At 47.4% G+C, this 16,134-nt stretch overlaps 1 protein-coding gene across 1 annotated transcript in view; it reads right to left on the reverse strand.

The window, feature by feature from the left end:
* The window catches only part of LOC146870689 (protein kinase C and casein kinase substrate in neurons protein 1-like), an 84,879-nt gene that overhangs the window by 51,151 nt on the left and 17,594 nt on the right, over window positions 1-16,134 (reverse strand). Inside the window, exon 5 of the mRNA XM_085646126.1 lies at window positions 7,846-7,966. Within this exon, the coding sequence (XP_085502252.1) occupies window positions 7,846-7,966 (121 nt within the window). The remainder of the gene's footprint in view (window positions 1-7,845; window positions 7,967-16,134) is intronic.

The following is a 16,134-nucleotide window of genomic DNA, read 5'->3' on the forward strand; positions in this document are numbered from 1 at the left end:
TCGGAAGAGGAAGACTCGCGGGAGGGGCCTAGTGCTCAACTAGCAGTGATGGACGGAGATCCCACACGGACCCCCATTAGGGAAGTAGGCACATGCTCTAAAAGATCCCTAATGTTGGTGGGGCCTTCAGATCCAGGTGGGTTGCATTCATCAACTCGCGCCAGTAAGCCTAGCCGTAGAGGGCCGACAAAGTCCAACAAAGGAGCTATCAAGAATCCCGAGAGTATAGCATGTCCAACCTGTCAAATTGCAAGTGGGGCGGAAGGGCTTCATGAAATCACCTCAGCATTTGAGAAAAAAATTGAACAGCTTTTACTCCAATACTTAGGCCCAGTAATGACAGCAATTTCCAATTTGGAAGGGAAACTAAGTAGCCTGGTAGACCTTGATAGGGGACAGCCACCCGGGAATATCCTACAGAGGAGGGAGGAGGGGTCAGCAGTGGTTAATTGCGGGAGAAAGGACGTTATTAATATTGATCCCGAGCCTAGAGAGCACAGAGAGACAATCTTGGAGCCAGTAAATACTAGTAACAGGAATCTGCGCAATAAGGCCCCAGGTAATACGCAGACTCTTTCCGACCCTAAGGATAATTGCCTGGGACTAAAGGAGCCTGAGAAGGCTTTTAAGAACAATAGCACTGACTGTGCCCAGAGCACCCCAGGCCTTCAGACATTGGATTTACCCCCTGCATCCTGCCCCTACTCGGTAGTGCTAGTAGGCGTGCCTGGTCTTAATAAAGATAGTGAAGAATCGACCAGCACACTGATAAATAAGGCCTCGCATTGGTTACTCAATAACACAACTGCAAGGAGACTCCAGCACAGGCACATCCTTATGGCCAGGAGGGTGGCTTGGATTGGGAGTAGTGAGAAAAAATTTGCAGGCGACTGTGTCATTGTAAACTTTAGGCATCCCGAGTTAGTAAGAGACCTGCTTGATAACCACCATGGGGAGGGTGCAAGTGGGTCCTGCATAAGGATGTTACCCCTGTATTTCTTTTACAGGGATAGCGCCTCAGAGTTCGGGCAGAGATGGCAGTGGCCCCAGGTTACTAAGAAATGTAGGGAGGATGCCCCTGGCCATGCAATGAATAGATTTGCCCCTCTCTTTAGTATTTCCGCCCTGGACGAACAAGACTGACTGCTGAGAATAGGGTGCGGGGAGACTGAGAAAGAACAAGATAACCATTATAAACCTGGAGTTATAAGCCCATTAGAGGCACACGATTTGGAATTAGCAGCCAGCACCCTAGTAGGGCACGTGAGGGGCGAGGAAGTTATGTCACCGACAGTAATTTGCTCAGAAACGCGCCCCCCACTCAAGAAAGATGACTGCAGCGACTAGTGGCCTTGACTTAACCCCCAAGGACTTGAGGATGATCTCCTGGAACATTGCAGGACTTGCAGCCAAGATTCAAAACACAGAATGGCTAGACTTTATTAAAAAAACACCATGTCATTTGCCTCCAGGAAACATGGGAAATTAACAACAGCGTGTCATTTCTGGAGGGATATAAAATGTTCTTTGTCCCGGCTCGGAAATCATCAATGGGCCGTGCCAAGGGTGGCTTAACTATGTATGTGGCATTGATGTTGCAAGGGAGTTGGCAAGATCTGGGGTGGGATTCAGGCTGTCTCCAGGGTATAAGATACTCTAAGAAGGGCTTAAAGCTCATTTTTATAAATTTTTATAATGCGGGACAATCTTTGTTAAATTTGGCCGAGTTGGAGGAGAGATTGGCCAGCTTACATGACACAGGGGATTTAGGTACCCAGTTGATTCTTATGGGGGATTTTAACTGCCATCAGTGTCCTTATTTGAAATGGGAAGGAGGTACCTGGGATGCATGTCCCTCCACCAAGGGATGGCACCCTGAGCATTCTAGAGAGGGTTTGGCATTAAGTACAATTCTGGGCAAGTTTGCCTTAACCCACACGATGGATTTGATCGATTGTGGGTTGCCCAATACATTAACTCCCTCCTTTAAGGGAAGGGGAAGAGACTCAATTATTGATTACATCTTTATATCTAACGTACTAAAAGGTAGGGTTAGTCATTTTAAGATAATGCCCAGTGTGTTTAGTGACCATAATCCCCTGGCACTGTCACTGAGGGATACTAACTTAATCACTAAAGTGGATAAAAGGACTACTGTGGGCAAATATAAGGCAAAGGACCAGGGTAGGAGAATCAGATGGAGTAATATTGACGGGGTAGAACTCCATAGAGAGCTCCTCACCAATATTGACAACCATACCTGGAGGTGCCTAGACCCCACTGTAGAGAGGAATGATTTGATCGCAGCGGTTGAGGGCACCGCTCAGCATATAGATAGCCTTCTAAGGAGCAAATCAAAGATGCAGGCCGATTTTTGCCCCAGGTGGTTTGATAAGGAGTGCTCAAGGGCCCATAGGGACCTGAAGTTGGCACTTAAAACAGTCCCAAAGGATAGAGGAAAGATCGTTGCCTGCAGGACTCGGTATAAAAAAGGCCACCAAGTTGCGGAAAACTTCCCTACAATTCGAGGCTTGGGAGTCACTGAGAGAGGCTGCAGAGCGTCATGATATGAATAGCTTCTGGAGGGTAATATATGACCCGTGCTTCCAACCCCCAAATAAACCTCAAGTGGCGTCTCACATTTTGCCAGAAGCATGGGTGGCGCATTTTATAAGCTTATATAACCGAGGTGAATTAGAGGAGCAGCCAACTCTAGTCACAGGACTCCCTGTCTGTGACTGGATGCTTATCACGGTAGCCGAGGTCAAATTAGGAATAGATGGCCTGGTAATGAGAAAGGCGCCAGGGCCTGATGGGATTCCCCCAGATCTATTCAAAAGTCAGGCAGACCTTTGGGCTCCCATATTGACTAGGGTATTTAACATAGCCATTGAAGTAGGCATGCCCAGATCTTGGTCCACGGCCGTTATTGTGCCAATATTCAAAAAGGGTAATAGAAACGACCCACAATGCTATCGCCCAATATCCCTTATAGATGTTACGGCGAAAGTCTTGGGAAGAGTCATTTTAAACCGTTTAATGGTCTGGGCGGATGAAAATAATATTATCACAGATGTTCAGTATGGGTTCCGAAATGGGCATTCTACGACTGACCAATGTCTCAACCTCTATCACTTGGTGGCAAAGTATACCATGGCCAGGGAAGGCACTGTTTACCTGGCATTCATGGATCTCTCAGCAGCATTTTTTAACTATCTGGGGATTTTATTCGATAAGGACCTTAACTTTAAACCCCTAGTAAGACACAAATGTAGCCGACACCCCAGTGCGGTGGGGTCGATTATGAGTTATGCGACCAGACTCGGCCGCTGGTCACCTAATGAAATAGCGCAACTATATAGCTCGGTATGTTGCGCTAAGACTCTGTACGGGAGTGAGGTGTGGGGTTTTACAGATGGAGAAAAACTCCAATCGGAGGAAAATACATTTTTAAGAAGACTTCTGCAAGTGCCTCAATGTACCCCTTCCTTTATTGCTCACGAGGAGTTGGGCATTTCCTATCTTAGTGAGAGGGCTTGCCTTAAACCCATTATTTGTTGGATCAAAATCTGGACAAATCCAGAGGCAAGTCTAAGCAGACAAATTCTGGAGGACTGTATGAGGGGGGATAAGGGGTCTCAAATACCCTGGCTCAAACACGTAAGGGAAGTCTTGAGTAGATTGGGCCACGTAAACTTTTTTAATGAACCTTCTACATTAGTCAGCAGAGACAAGGGTGTTATAAAGGCAGATTTTCTGCGGCATTTAGCCAGGGTCAGAGAGGATAGAGAAGGGCGGAAAAGTACAGTAAGACAATATCAGCTCACAAAATCATGCTCGGGCATGGAATTTTATCTCTCTAATATGTACAATAGACAGGACAGATTTCTGATGACCAGATTCAGGTTAAACTTCTTGCACCATATCCTGTCAGTCCCAGCTGGTTTTGTAAGTGACGCAAGTATAAAAGGGTGTTGCGGCTGCGATCTAAGATCTCCGCAAGATACCCTTCACTTTGTCCTAATTTGCCCCTTCTATGCTCACCCAAGGTCTCTGTTTTTAAAAACCATCCTAAGACGCTCTAAAATTAGACAGGCTAAAGTGGCTCTTTTATTTCTTAAACTCTCCCCTGACCCCTTTGTTTTATTTAGCACAGTACACTTTTTGCGATTGGCTGTAAAATTAAGAAACACTAGAGGAGAGGACTAACTGTGTTGGTCTTATTAAAGTCTTGCAGGATTTAAAGATTTTTATTCAGATTTGGCTTGTAATCCCTATTGCGAGAAAGGTGTATTATACAGGGTCTCTCCTTTCATGTTATCGGGGAAACCCTATATGGTCGAATGAGTTGAATATTGCACACGATTGTCCCGTTTTAATTTGTTTGTATTTTTGGGTTTTTATTATTATTGTATTTATGTGTAATGTGTATATTGATTCAAATTTTTAACGGAAGTAGGACTGTTTTATGATATGTATCTTTTATGGATATTTTTAATACCCGAATAAAGATCATTTGATTGATTGAAATAGATCCCAGAGAATATTTTTATGTCATGATTCACAGTCACATAGTGTAGTGCTGCGCCACTCTGTACGGTCCATGGCTGCGCACTGACCCAACCACAAGACGGACAATTTTACAAAAGCCTAAGGAACCAATCTCAGGAGAGCATGTGAGACAGGTCACTGGATGTCAGGTTCAGAGGAGGGCATGGGAGAAGCCATGGAGCTATGAAGCTCAGGGGAGGGTAAGGAACAGACTAGAAGACTTCAAGGCCGAGGAGAGAACACTTGCCAGACATTAAAAACCTTATAGGAGAAGGTGTGTGCATGACACAGACCATAAATGATGAGTCTCACTTGAAGACGCAGAATAACAGGCAATACAACTGTGCAGGATTATTGGAAAGACACCACAGGAAACCGGCCTCTGAAGAGTTTATGATACACTCTCAAGGAAGTTTAAAGGTTACACACACACACACACACACATAAAATACACAGATGTGCATGGCACAGGCCATACGGCGGTCGAGCTCATGGAAATGTAAGGGATGGGCCATATGGACACTACATGAATGAAACCAGTTGGCTTTTTCAGAGCACAGTGCCAACATACTTTGCATAAATGAGGAACGATGAGTGTATAGCAAGGGAGCAATTATACCGGTAGGCTTCATACAAATGCAACATTGTACACTACAATCAATAAATGCACAATAAGAGCACTAAGAGGCTCTTGTGCAGCAAAGTCTTACATTTCATCCAGAAGGCAGAGCCTAACACTGCTAGGCAGAGGGAGGCAACTGGACGGACCATTTGGGAGTGAGGCCCAGAAGGGGATACACGAGAGACTGATGGACAGAGGTTATCAGATCATTACATGAGATACACCACAGGATTCTCATGTCTGGGAGATAGGCTGAAGAGGGCACAGATTGAGCCGGTAAGGAAGAGCGGTCTTCATAAGCATATGTTCAATTCTGTATTAGAGAGATTTGACTTGGTAAGTGTAAGTGTGTAAATTAGTTAATACTGTGCTTTTGTGTAACTTTTTTAAGGCTATTAGTTTTACATTGTTTCTATTTATACCCCAATGAACCTTTGAATGGACAAGAAGCCACCTACACTTAAATACAGAGCGGCAGGTAGATGCCACCTCTTGACTGTGCTATACGACCTACTACGCATGTGCTACCCGGACCATTATTGCATGTGCAGGACTCTGCACATTTTATTCCTCAGTGGGTGTGCACAGTGCCGTATCCACTTGGTGAACCCAGTTCATGTGTGCTCTAGAGGAACCGGGGACCAGAACCTCTGATCTCTAGCTGTACACTTATTCAGTACTATTTCTCCCATTTCTCTCGCCCTACCCATTCCATAACAATATACTGCACCGGTCTCTGCTTGGATGGAAAGCTGCTCTGTGTATTGCCTACCCATTCTACCAAAGCATTTTTTCTAAAACCATCTTTGAGCCTTTCCAGTCATGAATTCTATCATCAGTTGTGTCTTGCACTAATTCACCTTGAGAGGTGAAATGTCCCAGTCACTGATTCCTCATCACTTTGCTGAAGTTCCCATATATTTCAACTCTTCACCCTCTCATTGTTAGGCTTGTATTTGAAATATTTCATTATATTATGAGGCAACCTATGAACTGTGCCAACTCTGCCTTTATCCTTCTTAATATGTAGAACTGGACACAGTTGGCTGGGTAATTCATTCGTTAGCAGCTGTCTGAATAGTAGTAACACACCCAGGGGTAGATTTACGAACCGTTCATGCAAGGCAGTGCAGCAGCCAAAGTTTTTCTACAGTGTGAACTGGATAGAGCAGAATCCCTCATATCTACTAAACAATGGTGCTGTTTCCCTCTCCCCTTTGCAACTGCACCATGGTGCAAGGGGGTCTGTATGATGTCTAGCACTGAATTTTGTACTGGACGGTTCACCTTCCAGTACAAAATACTATACTTAGACATATTTTAAATTTGTCCTAAATTGCATGTGTGCTGCTCAGTACTGCACACATGCAATGTTGGAAAGGTTAGGAGAAATGAAAAGATGCACATTGATGAGGCGTTATTTTTTAATGCAAAGTCTTGTCTTCCATTTTTAGTAGCTAGGGCTTTGCGTTGAACCCCAAGGGTGGTTGCGTAGGAACACCTGTGTACCACCCATGGTATGCCCCCTTGATGTAAAGTAGTGCAAAGTTGTGCATAGTACTCCCTGACATTACTTGATGGCTACTTTCCAGGGCAAAACAAGCTGTTTGCTGGAAAGTAAACTCCAAATCCACACTGTGAGCCAGTTTGCATCACTTTTTTTGATACTTCTCCTTGTGCAGGAAAACTATCGGCAGATCCTTTTTACACTCATCAGCCATTAAGAGTCCCCTCAAAATGTCTCTCCTGTCTGAGGATCTTACACACTCCATTCCCTCTTTATTGAAATCAAAACTTCAACCCTCAGACCAGCTGCTGAGCTTTTCCACTCTTTTTCCACTACTCAGGGGTCTGTCTAGAACTTTTTTTGAAAGGTGCTTAGACAAATGGATAACATGGAGGGCTCGCAGGCTAGAGGGAGTAGCGCTTTCTCATCTATAGCAAAAGAGGATCAATTTGCTCACCCTGAAACCAGCTATAAATATCTTTCAACAGCATTCGCATCACACTGTATCTCGGTCGGGTGAACAGTCACAGATCACAGAACAAGCATTTGCAATGCAATAGGTCTTGCATTTATGAGAGTTTGAGCTATTTGGCATTGTAAATGACAGAGCCTTTTATTTATGTCTTGCTTTTAAAAACAGATAAATAAAAGGCCTTGTCATTTACAATGCCTATAGCTTAAACTCTTGCAAATGCAAGACCTATTGCTTTCTAAATGCGTTCGGCGCTCAGGCTATAATTTGTTTTGAAAAAGCATTATGTGAGAGCGTGTCTTGCCTGCAACAACAGGCAGGATACAGCTATTTGAGAAAATAGTGCTCGGATGCTGTAATTAAAGCCTACCGAGTATCAACACACGTAACAGGGGGTGTCACCATGGGAGGTTACAAAATGAGACAAGGCAGTACTAAGGAGAGGCTACTAAGTCTATTGACCAAAGAACAGCCACAGTTTACAGTGGACAGTGACACAAGCCAATGAAAAACAGGGGCGGAGCTTCTAGTCCCTATCTGAATACAGCATGCCTCACAGTGCAGCGCATGTGCTGCCCAGGCTCGACCTAAAAAGGGAAGTGTAGGTCCTTTGACCCAAAGACCTCTGAGAAGGTAGGCCGGGGAGCCTGTCAGGTGCACACACAAAACACAGAAGAAGGACACTCTGCCCACCTCAAACTGCGGCCAGTTCATGTGCATCCCCGGTCCATGCGTGTTGCGGAACCATTTGAGATCCTCCTGGACATCTGCTGAACGAATTGTCTGCTCCAGCTCCCTGTAGACCGCTGCGTAACTGAAAGAACAATTGGTACTGACCGTCAACAGACCTTTTAACATTGCTTTAAAATATAAAGGCTAAATTATCCACTGTAGACACAGACCACATGAGACAGACTGTGCTTCACTATATCCTCCTTGTGATTGCTCCCATAACTGCAAAAACATGAATGTTTGTAAAAGGTAATAATGCATAGGATGTATAAAAAAATTGTGTATTAACACATTAGTTCGTGAATTAAAAGAATCCATTTTTAGAACATCCAGAAAGTATGCAAATTATGTGATACATGTGGTAAATCCATTATTATGCGGTAAACGCTCACTCTGCAGCCACAGAATCACGTAAATGTTCTGGCCCTCACCATTACTCAACTCTCTCTCTCGCTCTCTCTCTCTCTCCCATTTACTCGAGAGAATGGTGCCATCTAGTGTCCTGCTGAGTAATTGTCTCATACTGAGTTTTTTTATGCCGATTCCTTCGTTGAGCAAAATAACCTGCCCTGTCCCCTCAAATGACAAAATGGATAACTTCTCTGGCACAAGTAGTACTAGAAATGTTAATTGTTTGCGAGCAAACGAAACCGTTGTAGCTTAACTTAGGAACATTTCCTACGAAACATTGCAAGCAAGCAATATATTTTCAAATTAAATTGGGAGAGTGCATCTTAAAAGACATGAAAAGATCACGAGGACATTCTGTGTTAGTGTGCTTTTTTGAATTGAAAAAAAACAAGCAGTGTTTTGGGGGTAGTTGGGGGTAGTTTCTGATGGACTGTCCTGCAATAAGTTTAGATTACAATAAATGTTGAATATTGCCTTTTAGTTTCTCATACTAACATATCTAACATTTCAAACACTGTAACAAAGTTCAGTTTTTGCTTTTAAAAGCACATTTTTCCATGCACATTGTTAAAACGCTATTGATTTCCAGCGGGGTACTTATTTAGTAGGTGAGGAACCCCTCGTCGACATAGCCTCTCACACCCTAGTTCATCCCTTTGCACCTTGAAAGAAATAGCAAGGGAGCACCACAGATTTTGAAGGTCGCTGCTGTTATATGAAAGAGAAAAGTAAAAAGAGAATGAAATGGGTCATGGTTCAAATTAAAAAAAGTTCAAATTAATTACGTGTTCAAAAAGAGAACATTCCAAAGGGAAATTAAACGCCTCACATGATCAAAGCAGAATTTTAGATTTGTATGGTGCAGTAATGTCCCAAATTGACTACTAGATGGCAGGAGAGTGTGGACCATATTGTAGAACCGCACACCAGTGTAGAACCGCACACCCCGCGGCCCAGTATTGGTCATAGGCTGCGACTCGTGGCCTCGAGGAACACAGTCAGCCCACACAGTTACTTCCGATTGGAGACCTCGCACCGAGCGGGCGGCTCCTTTTATTGATGCCCCGTGGGCCACGCCTGGCCCGCGGATGAAGTGGGTGGTCTCCTAACAACTAGACCGTAGGATACTACATCCCTATCCAACTCGGTCAATGAAAACATTTCAACTCAAATAGTCCCAACATTTCAGCCACATAAGTGGTGGTACTTGCGTGTCTTCCTCCTGCCGCCTCGGGACGTCTTCAACAGGCGAAGTCCTTCAGCCTCTGGCTAGGACGAGGATTCGGTCTCAGGCTGTATCGTTGTGGAGAGCATCGCAGTCGCGGGCTGGTGGGAAGTCCGCTATCTGGGGCCGGGCTGGCCCCCGACCCGGTGATGGTCTCCGTGGTCTCGGGTGTTGGTGTACTGGCGCTCTCTGTTGGTCCCTCTGTGGGCCTCCCGGGGTGTTCTGGGGGCACTTCCTTGAATCAGGACACATTACGTGATACTTCCTCGCCTCCTCTTTGGGCGGTTACCATGTTCCCGCGATGCGCGGTGACTGTCCAGGGCTCTGGTTCATAATTCGTTCGAAACTTTCCTCCGGGCCGGCAGTCCTTCAGAAGGACGGTGGTCCCCCTGTATAGTGTTCTCGGTGCGGCCCGGCGACGGAGGCTTGCTTGTTGATTTCGGCGGGCTCGCCGCTCTTGCACGTCCTCGGCATCCATTGGGGGTGGTGACCACCCCGGGCACATGGGAAGTAGATCTCTCTGTGGGCCTTGAAGCATCAGTGCCCATGGGCTTCGCTGCGTGGTGCAGTGAGGCGAGCTCCGGTATTCTCGCAGGAACTCGTGGAGCCGTTTTTCCGGGTCCGCTTGTTCTACGACGGCAATGCAAAACACTTTGTTCAGTGTGCGCATAAAGCGTTCCACATCGCCATTGGCCTGCGGCCATTGAGGGGCTATCCACCGGTGATGTATTCCTCTCTGTCTTAGGAAGGTGGCGAACTCGGCTCCTTGAAATGGCGGTCCGTTGTCGCTGCGGATTTCATGTGAGAACCCAAACAGGGCGAACACTTTCTCCAGGATGGGTTCTATTTGGGCAAACGCTGTGGATGTCACTGGTTCGACAACGGGGTACTTTGAGAATGCGTCTACGAGCACCAGGGTGTGTTTCCCTCTGGGAAAACTCCCAAAGTCTATGCTTACTCTTGACCATGGAATGGTGCACGCGTCTTCGGTAATCACCGGAGCAGGCGTTTCTGGGCTGTTGGTCAGCTGGCTCAACGATCATCGCCGGACATATTCTTCCACCATGTGCTCCAGCTCCGGGAACCAGACTTTATCCCTCATTCTGGCTTTCATTTTCGTGATTCCTTGATGCCCTCCGTGGGCTAGCTGCGTCGCCTTGTGCCTCAGGGCTCGCGGTATCACCAGCCTAGGTCCTCGGAGCAGGATCCCGTCGCTTGTGGCGCTGAGTTCATTCCGTATGTGCCACATTTTTGATATGTGTTCTCAATCCTCCAGACTCCAGGTGTTAGATTGTCGCAGATAATTTGTCCACGATCCTTCTTGGACTGCTTTCAGGGTCTTGGTATATACCGCATCTGTGGTGGCCGCCTCTTTGATATCTTCCAGGGTCATGTTTAGGGGACAGGCTGCTGTGGACACTAGGTGCACGTATTGCTCGACGTCTTCCTTGTCCTCCTGTGTTTCCCCCGGGATAGGGTGTCTGGTCAAGAAGTCTGCAGGATTTTTGGCTCCTGGCCGGTATACCACCTCCATTTCATACGGCTGCGCGGAGGTGGGTGAGGCGCCGTCCCTTAAAAAAAAGGGGCACTAGTGGTTGGTGGTCTGTAACCATCGTGAATGGTTGTCCTTTAAGGTATAGATGGAAGTGGTTGCAGGCCCACTTGATGGCTAGCACCTCTCGTTCAATTTGCACGTATCTGGTTTCGGTGGCCGTCAGGGACTTGCTGGCGAATGATAACGCTGCCCAGTGACCTGGTTCGTATTCCTGGGCCAGCACGGCGCCGAGTCCTACTGGGCTTGCGTCTACCAGTATTTCCGTTCGCTTCGTTGGGTCAACATATGCCAGCGTGGCTTCCCCTAAGAGGGCATCTTTTATTCCTTGGAACGCCTCCTCTTCCTTTTGGCCCCATTGCCACTTTGCATCCAATTTGGTGAGGGCTCGTAGGGGTTCCGCTCGAGTGGCCAACCCTGGGATGAACCTCCCGCAGTAAGTTGCCATACCTAGAAAGCTGCGCACTTCCATCGGTGTTGTCGGGGCTGGTGCGTTCTTGATGGATTGTGATTTCCTTGGGTCTACCTGGATGCCTTCTTGGTTGAACACGTACCCAAAGAACTCTAGAGAAGGCTGGAAAAACTGGCACTTGTCCTTGTGTAAGGTCGCTCCGTGTTCTTTGAGTCGTGTCAGTGTGTTGCGAAGGTGTTTGTAATGATCCTCAGCCGTTGCCGAGTGCATCAGGATATCGTCGCTAACGTTTAGCACACCGGGTAACCCTGACAGCATCTCTCGTATTGTGTTTTGGAATACTTCCGCCGCTGAGGATATTCCGAAATTGAGGCTTTTATACCTTCGTAGCCCTAGATGGGTGCTGAACGTGGTGATGTAGTGGCTTTCCTTGGATAACCGGAGCTGGTGGTATCCTGCATTTAAGTCAATCTTTGAGAACCACTTTGACCCGTTTACATCTGCGATAATATCATCCATTGTTGGCGTGATATGTCGTTCCCTCCGTATCACCTTGTTCGGCAGCCTCATGTCGATGCAGAGCCGTATGGCTCCTGGCTGCTTCGGCTTTTCCGCGATGACCATTGGGGACACCCAGGGTGTTGGTCCTGACACCTTTTCAATGACGCCTTGCTTTTCCAGGGTCTCCAGTTCTTTTTCCACTAGCGGCCGCAGGTGGAATGGGACTCTCCTGTGTCACAAGGCGACTGGGACCACTGTTCGGTCAATGTGTAGTTTTACCGGGTCGCACTTGATGCGTCCTAATCCTTGGAATAGTTCCGGGAATTGGTTGAACAGCTCCTCTACTTGGTGGGTCTGGACTCTCTCCGTGCGAAAGAAATCAGTCCAAGGTCCTCTGCGGTGTGGCTGCTCAGTAGGGTGACTGCTTCCCTATCAATTACGTGGATTGTTGCCGTTACCTCAATGTCATCTGCCTTGATGGGGACTGCGATTTTTCCCTTCAGTGGGAGAGGTGTGTCCGCTCCATAGGCGTAGATTTTGGATGGTGTCACTGGAGGGCAGGGCCTTAAGCGTCGATACTGTTGAAGGCCCATCACATTGACTGTGGCCCCCGTGTCGATGATTGCTTTCACTTCGGACCCCGACACGCGGACCACGTACGTCGGTTGGGGCCTGCGGCGTAATTTGAGTTCCCGCGCAAACGAGAACAGGTACACTTCACCGTCGTCATCGTCCGACGAATCTTCACTTTCCTCTTGGTATCTCCTGCCCTTCCTTTTCGAATCTTCTGGCGGCATTCCTTCTGCTATTGACAGTTGCCGTACTGCTTTTGTTGGGGGCCTTTAGTTCTGGAATTCGCGGCCTCTGGCACGTCTCCGGCACACGGAGGCGAAGTGATTGGGTATTCCGCAGTTGACGCACGTTTTCCCTTGTGCGGGGCAGTCTTTTGCGGCATGTGGTTCATGTCCACAGTACCCACACTTTGGCTTGGTTCCTTCCGGCTTTGGACTTCTGAATGAGTCTCCTCTTGGCTTGACTCAGAGGGCGTCGGCCCGTTCTGTCTTGATCGTTTCGGCCCACCCCTGGGGCTTGATGAGTGCTTGGTCCATCTTGTTTGCCCTGGCTACCGACAGGTCGTGTGACCTTGCTAGTACTAGCATGTCTTCGAGCGCGATCTTTGGTTGGCGCAGGATGAGCCCTCTCAACGTCTTGTCTCGGCACCCTTGGATTAGTTGCACGCGTATCTCCTTTGGCTGGTCGTCTTCTGTACAGGTGCTGGCGAGTTCACGAAGCCTGGCATAGAATACGTCCATCGACTCCCCCTCTCTCTGCCGAGCTTGGCGCAATTTGAATCTTTCGAAATCTGGGTTTAGTTGAGGATCAAAATGGGCGTCGAGGGCGGCCACCGCCGCTTTGTAATCGACGGCTGCTCCTGTGTTGGGCAGGTGCTTGAATAGCTTGAAGATTTCGTCCCCTGCATAGTGCAGGAGTAGGGATCTTTTCACTGCGTCGTCGGTTTCCCTTGTCGCGATAAAGTACTTGTTGAGCCGTTCTATCCAAATCTTCCATCGGGGAGATGCTGTCGCGGGGTCTTCTAGTTCACTGAACGGGGGTAGGACGCCTGACGCCGCGTGTTGGAAAGGGGTGTGGGCCGGTACTGCTGCTTGCCCCGGTGCAACCCTGGGCCTGGTGCCGCTCCTTGGTCGTTGTCTCCCATTGTGTTTGGTGGGGGTTGCTCTCTTGTCTTAGTGGGGGGCCAGGCCACTTATCTTTCCCTTGCCTGCAGATGATGTTGATTGTAGTGGCCTTAGGCGGGTATCCTGCTTCTTGCCTTGTAATACTGTGATGTTGTGGCCTGTGCTCCTTCTCCTGTTTGTTCCCTCTTCTTTTTTTTTTCTTCCTTTTCAGGCCTCCCCTGGGACTCAGCTTGATGTTGGCATGCCTTATTCTGGGGACAGTTCAGGCCTTGGGCTCATTTGTGGGACAGTTCAGGCCTTGGGCTAATTTGTGGCACCCTACTGCATTGGGGTGCGGTCCTCCTGAGGTACACGTGTGGAGATGCACTCACCGTGTTGGTTTCCCCTCTTCCTCACGAGATTTCGAGGCCTTATGCCTTCAGTGAGGCCTGGTGCGCGTGCGCGCGCTGGTTTCTTCGGTGTTCCGAAACCTTTCGCGCTCTGAACCGCTTTCGTTTTTTTTTGTTTGTTTGTTTTTTCCGTTTGCGGCGGGCGCTCAGCAGCCGATGCGCGGGTCATTCAATATCCCACCCTAGTCGCCAGTGTAGAACCGCACACCCCGCGGCCCAGTATTGGTCATAGGCCGCGACTCGTGGCCTCGGGGAACACAATCAGCCCACACAGTTACTTCCGATTGGAGACCTCGCCCCCGAGCGGGCGGCTCCTTTTATTGACGCCCCGCGGGCCACGCCTGGCCCACGGAGGAAGTGGGCGGTCTCCTAACAACTAGACCGTAGATGTGGATACTACACATATGAGCTACAGTATCGTATGCTGCAGTTATTAGGTGCATAATTAGGAATAATTGCACTCACAATTTTGTATTGGGGTGGGATTGTGGGCAGTCCCGCGTGGGCAATCTGTAAAAGCATATAGTATAAGTATAACTGCAGATGTATCAGGGTTGTTGCAGTAACGACGATGACGAAGGTACAAGATACTAGAAATACACATACATATAAATTAGTCACCATTTGCATTGCTGCACTTCGAAAAATAAAAAGCGAAAGATTCTGCAACGAACTGTGGCGCTCGCTATCGTTCCTGTGTCGGAAGAGGTTGTCTGTCCGAGACTTTGTGGAGTTGTGGGGAAGCGGAAATATATACACATGCACACATATATATGCATATATGACTAAGGAAGGTGCAGGATACTAGCAATAGATATAATAATAACGCAGTGCTGTGAACCCCAGGTGCTGCTGTTCCCATCCGCCTTTGCTGATGAGAAGCCTGCTGGGGTTCATCGCTGTTCTTCAACGGGGCTCTGCAAGGACTGGGGTTGTGTTCAGCTACACAACCGAGGCACAGCCGGAGAAGGGTGGCTGAAGGGGTTGCCCCTGTATGAATGTGTGAGGATCCAGAAGGCCCCCTATCCTCTCACGTACCCTTGCCACCGTGTAACACTGCCCCACCCGTGATGGCACTGCTTAGTACTACTGAGTAGTCAGTGCTTTAAATGGGAAAAAATAAGAACAGGTACTCATTAAAATGAGCTAGAGGTGTGGCAAGTGGGCGGGATAGGGGCGGGGCTAAGGGCAAGACATGATTATACATAATGACTTCTATGCAAGTTGCAGCACATATTAAAACACGAGAAATGTGTTTATGTAAACAAAGCAGGCTTAATCATTACACAAAATGAAAGCCAAACAGGATGATATTTTAACATTTACACACATATATATATATATATATATATATATATATATATATATATATATATGCTTATGGTGTGGTTGTAAGTCAACCTTTTCGGACCAGCTGCCCTAGTGGTAGCGTAGGCTAAGCAGTCTTTCAGGCTAAACTCGTTTAGGCATGTAAAGCAAGCTGTTTTACCATATGTAACCCCCCTTTATACCAATGAAAGGACACCACACAGATATATATTCAAAATATATATGTATTTATTACTCAAAGTATCCCCTAGACTCTTTATGAGCACAGGAGCACAAATCGTTAAACAAGAAAGTATCACAATATACAGAAGTTGCACTTTATATGGATAGGCCCTGGTGGCCGCTCAAACCATATACTAAAATAGTGGTATAAGTACCACGAATAGGAAAGGGAAAAGGCCTAGGGCCTCTAGAATCGCTGGGCCTACAAGGAGCTAACTTCAAGTTAGTGACCAGGAGGTACACGGGTCGCGTGTGCAGTGAGGAAAGTTACACGCGGGCTCCCATAGGTTTTCAATGGGTGCGTAAAAGTTCAAAAGTTACTGCTAGAAGGGTCTTCTGGTTGGACTACGAAATCAAGACTTCAAACCTAGACATTAGAGATGTTACTCTACACTTGTGCACCGGAGTGCCAGCTTTACCTCACCCACAGGAAGCGGGTGCATAGGTCTCGAAGTGCGTCGGGTTTCGTCTATCTGTTCAATGGAGCCTGACGACAAAGATGCTGCAGGCGG

Source organism: Triturus cristatus, chromosome 1_1 (genome assembly GCF_964204655.1).
Source record: "Triturus cristatus chromosome 1_1, aTriCri1.1, whole genome shotgun sequence".
Classification (NCBI taxonomy): Eukaryota; Metazoa; Chordata; class Amphibia; order Caudata; family Salamandridae; genus Triturus; species Triturus cristatus.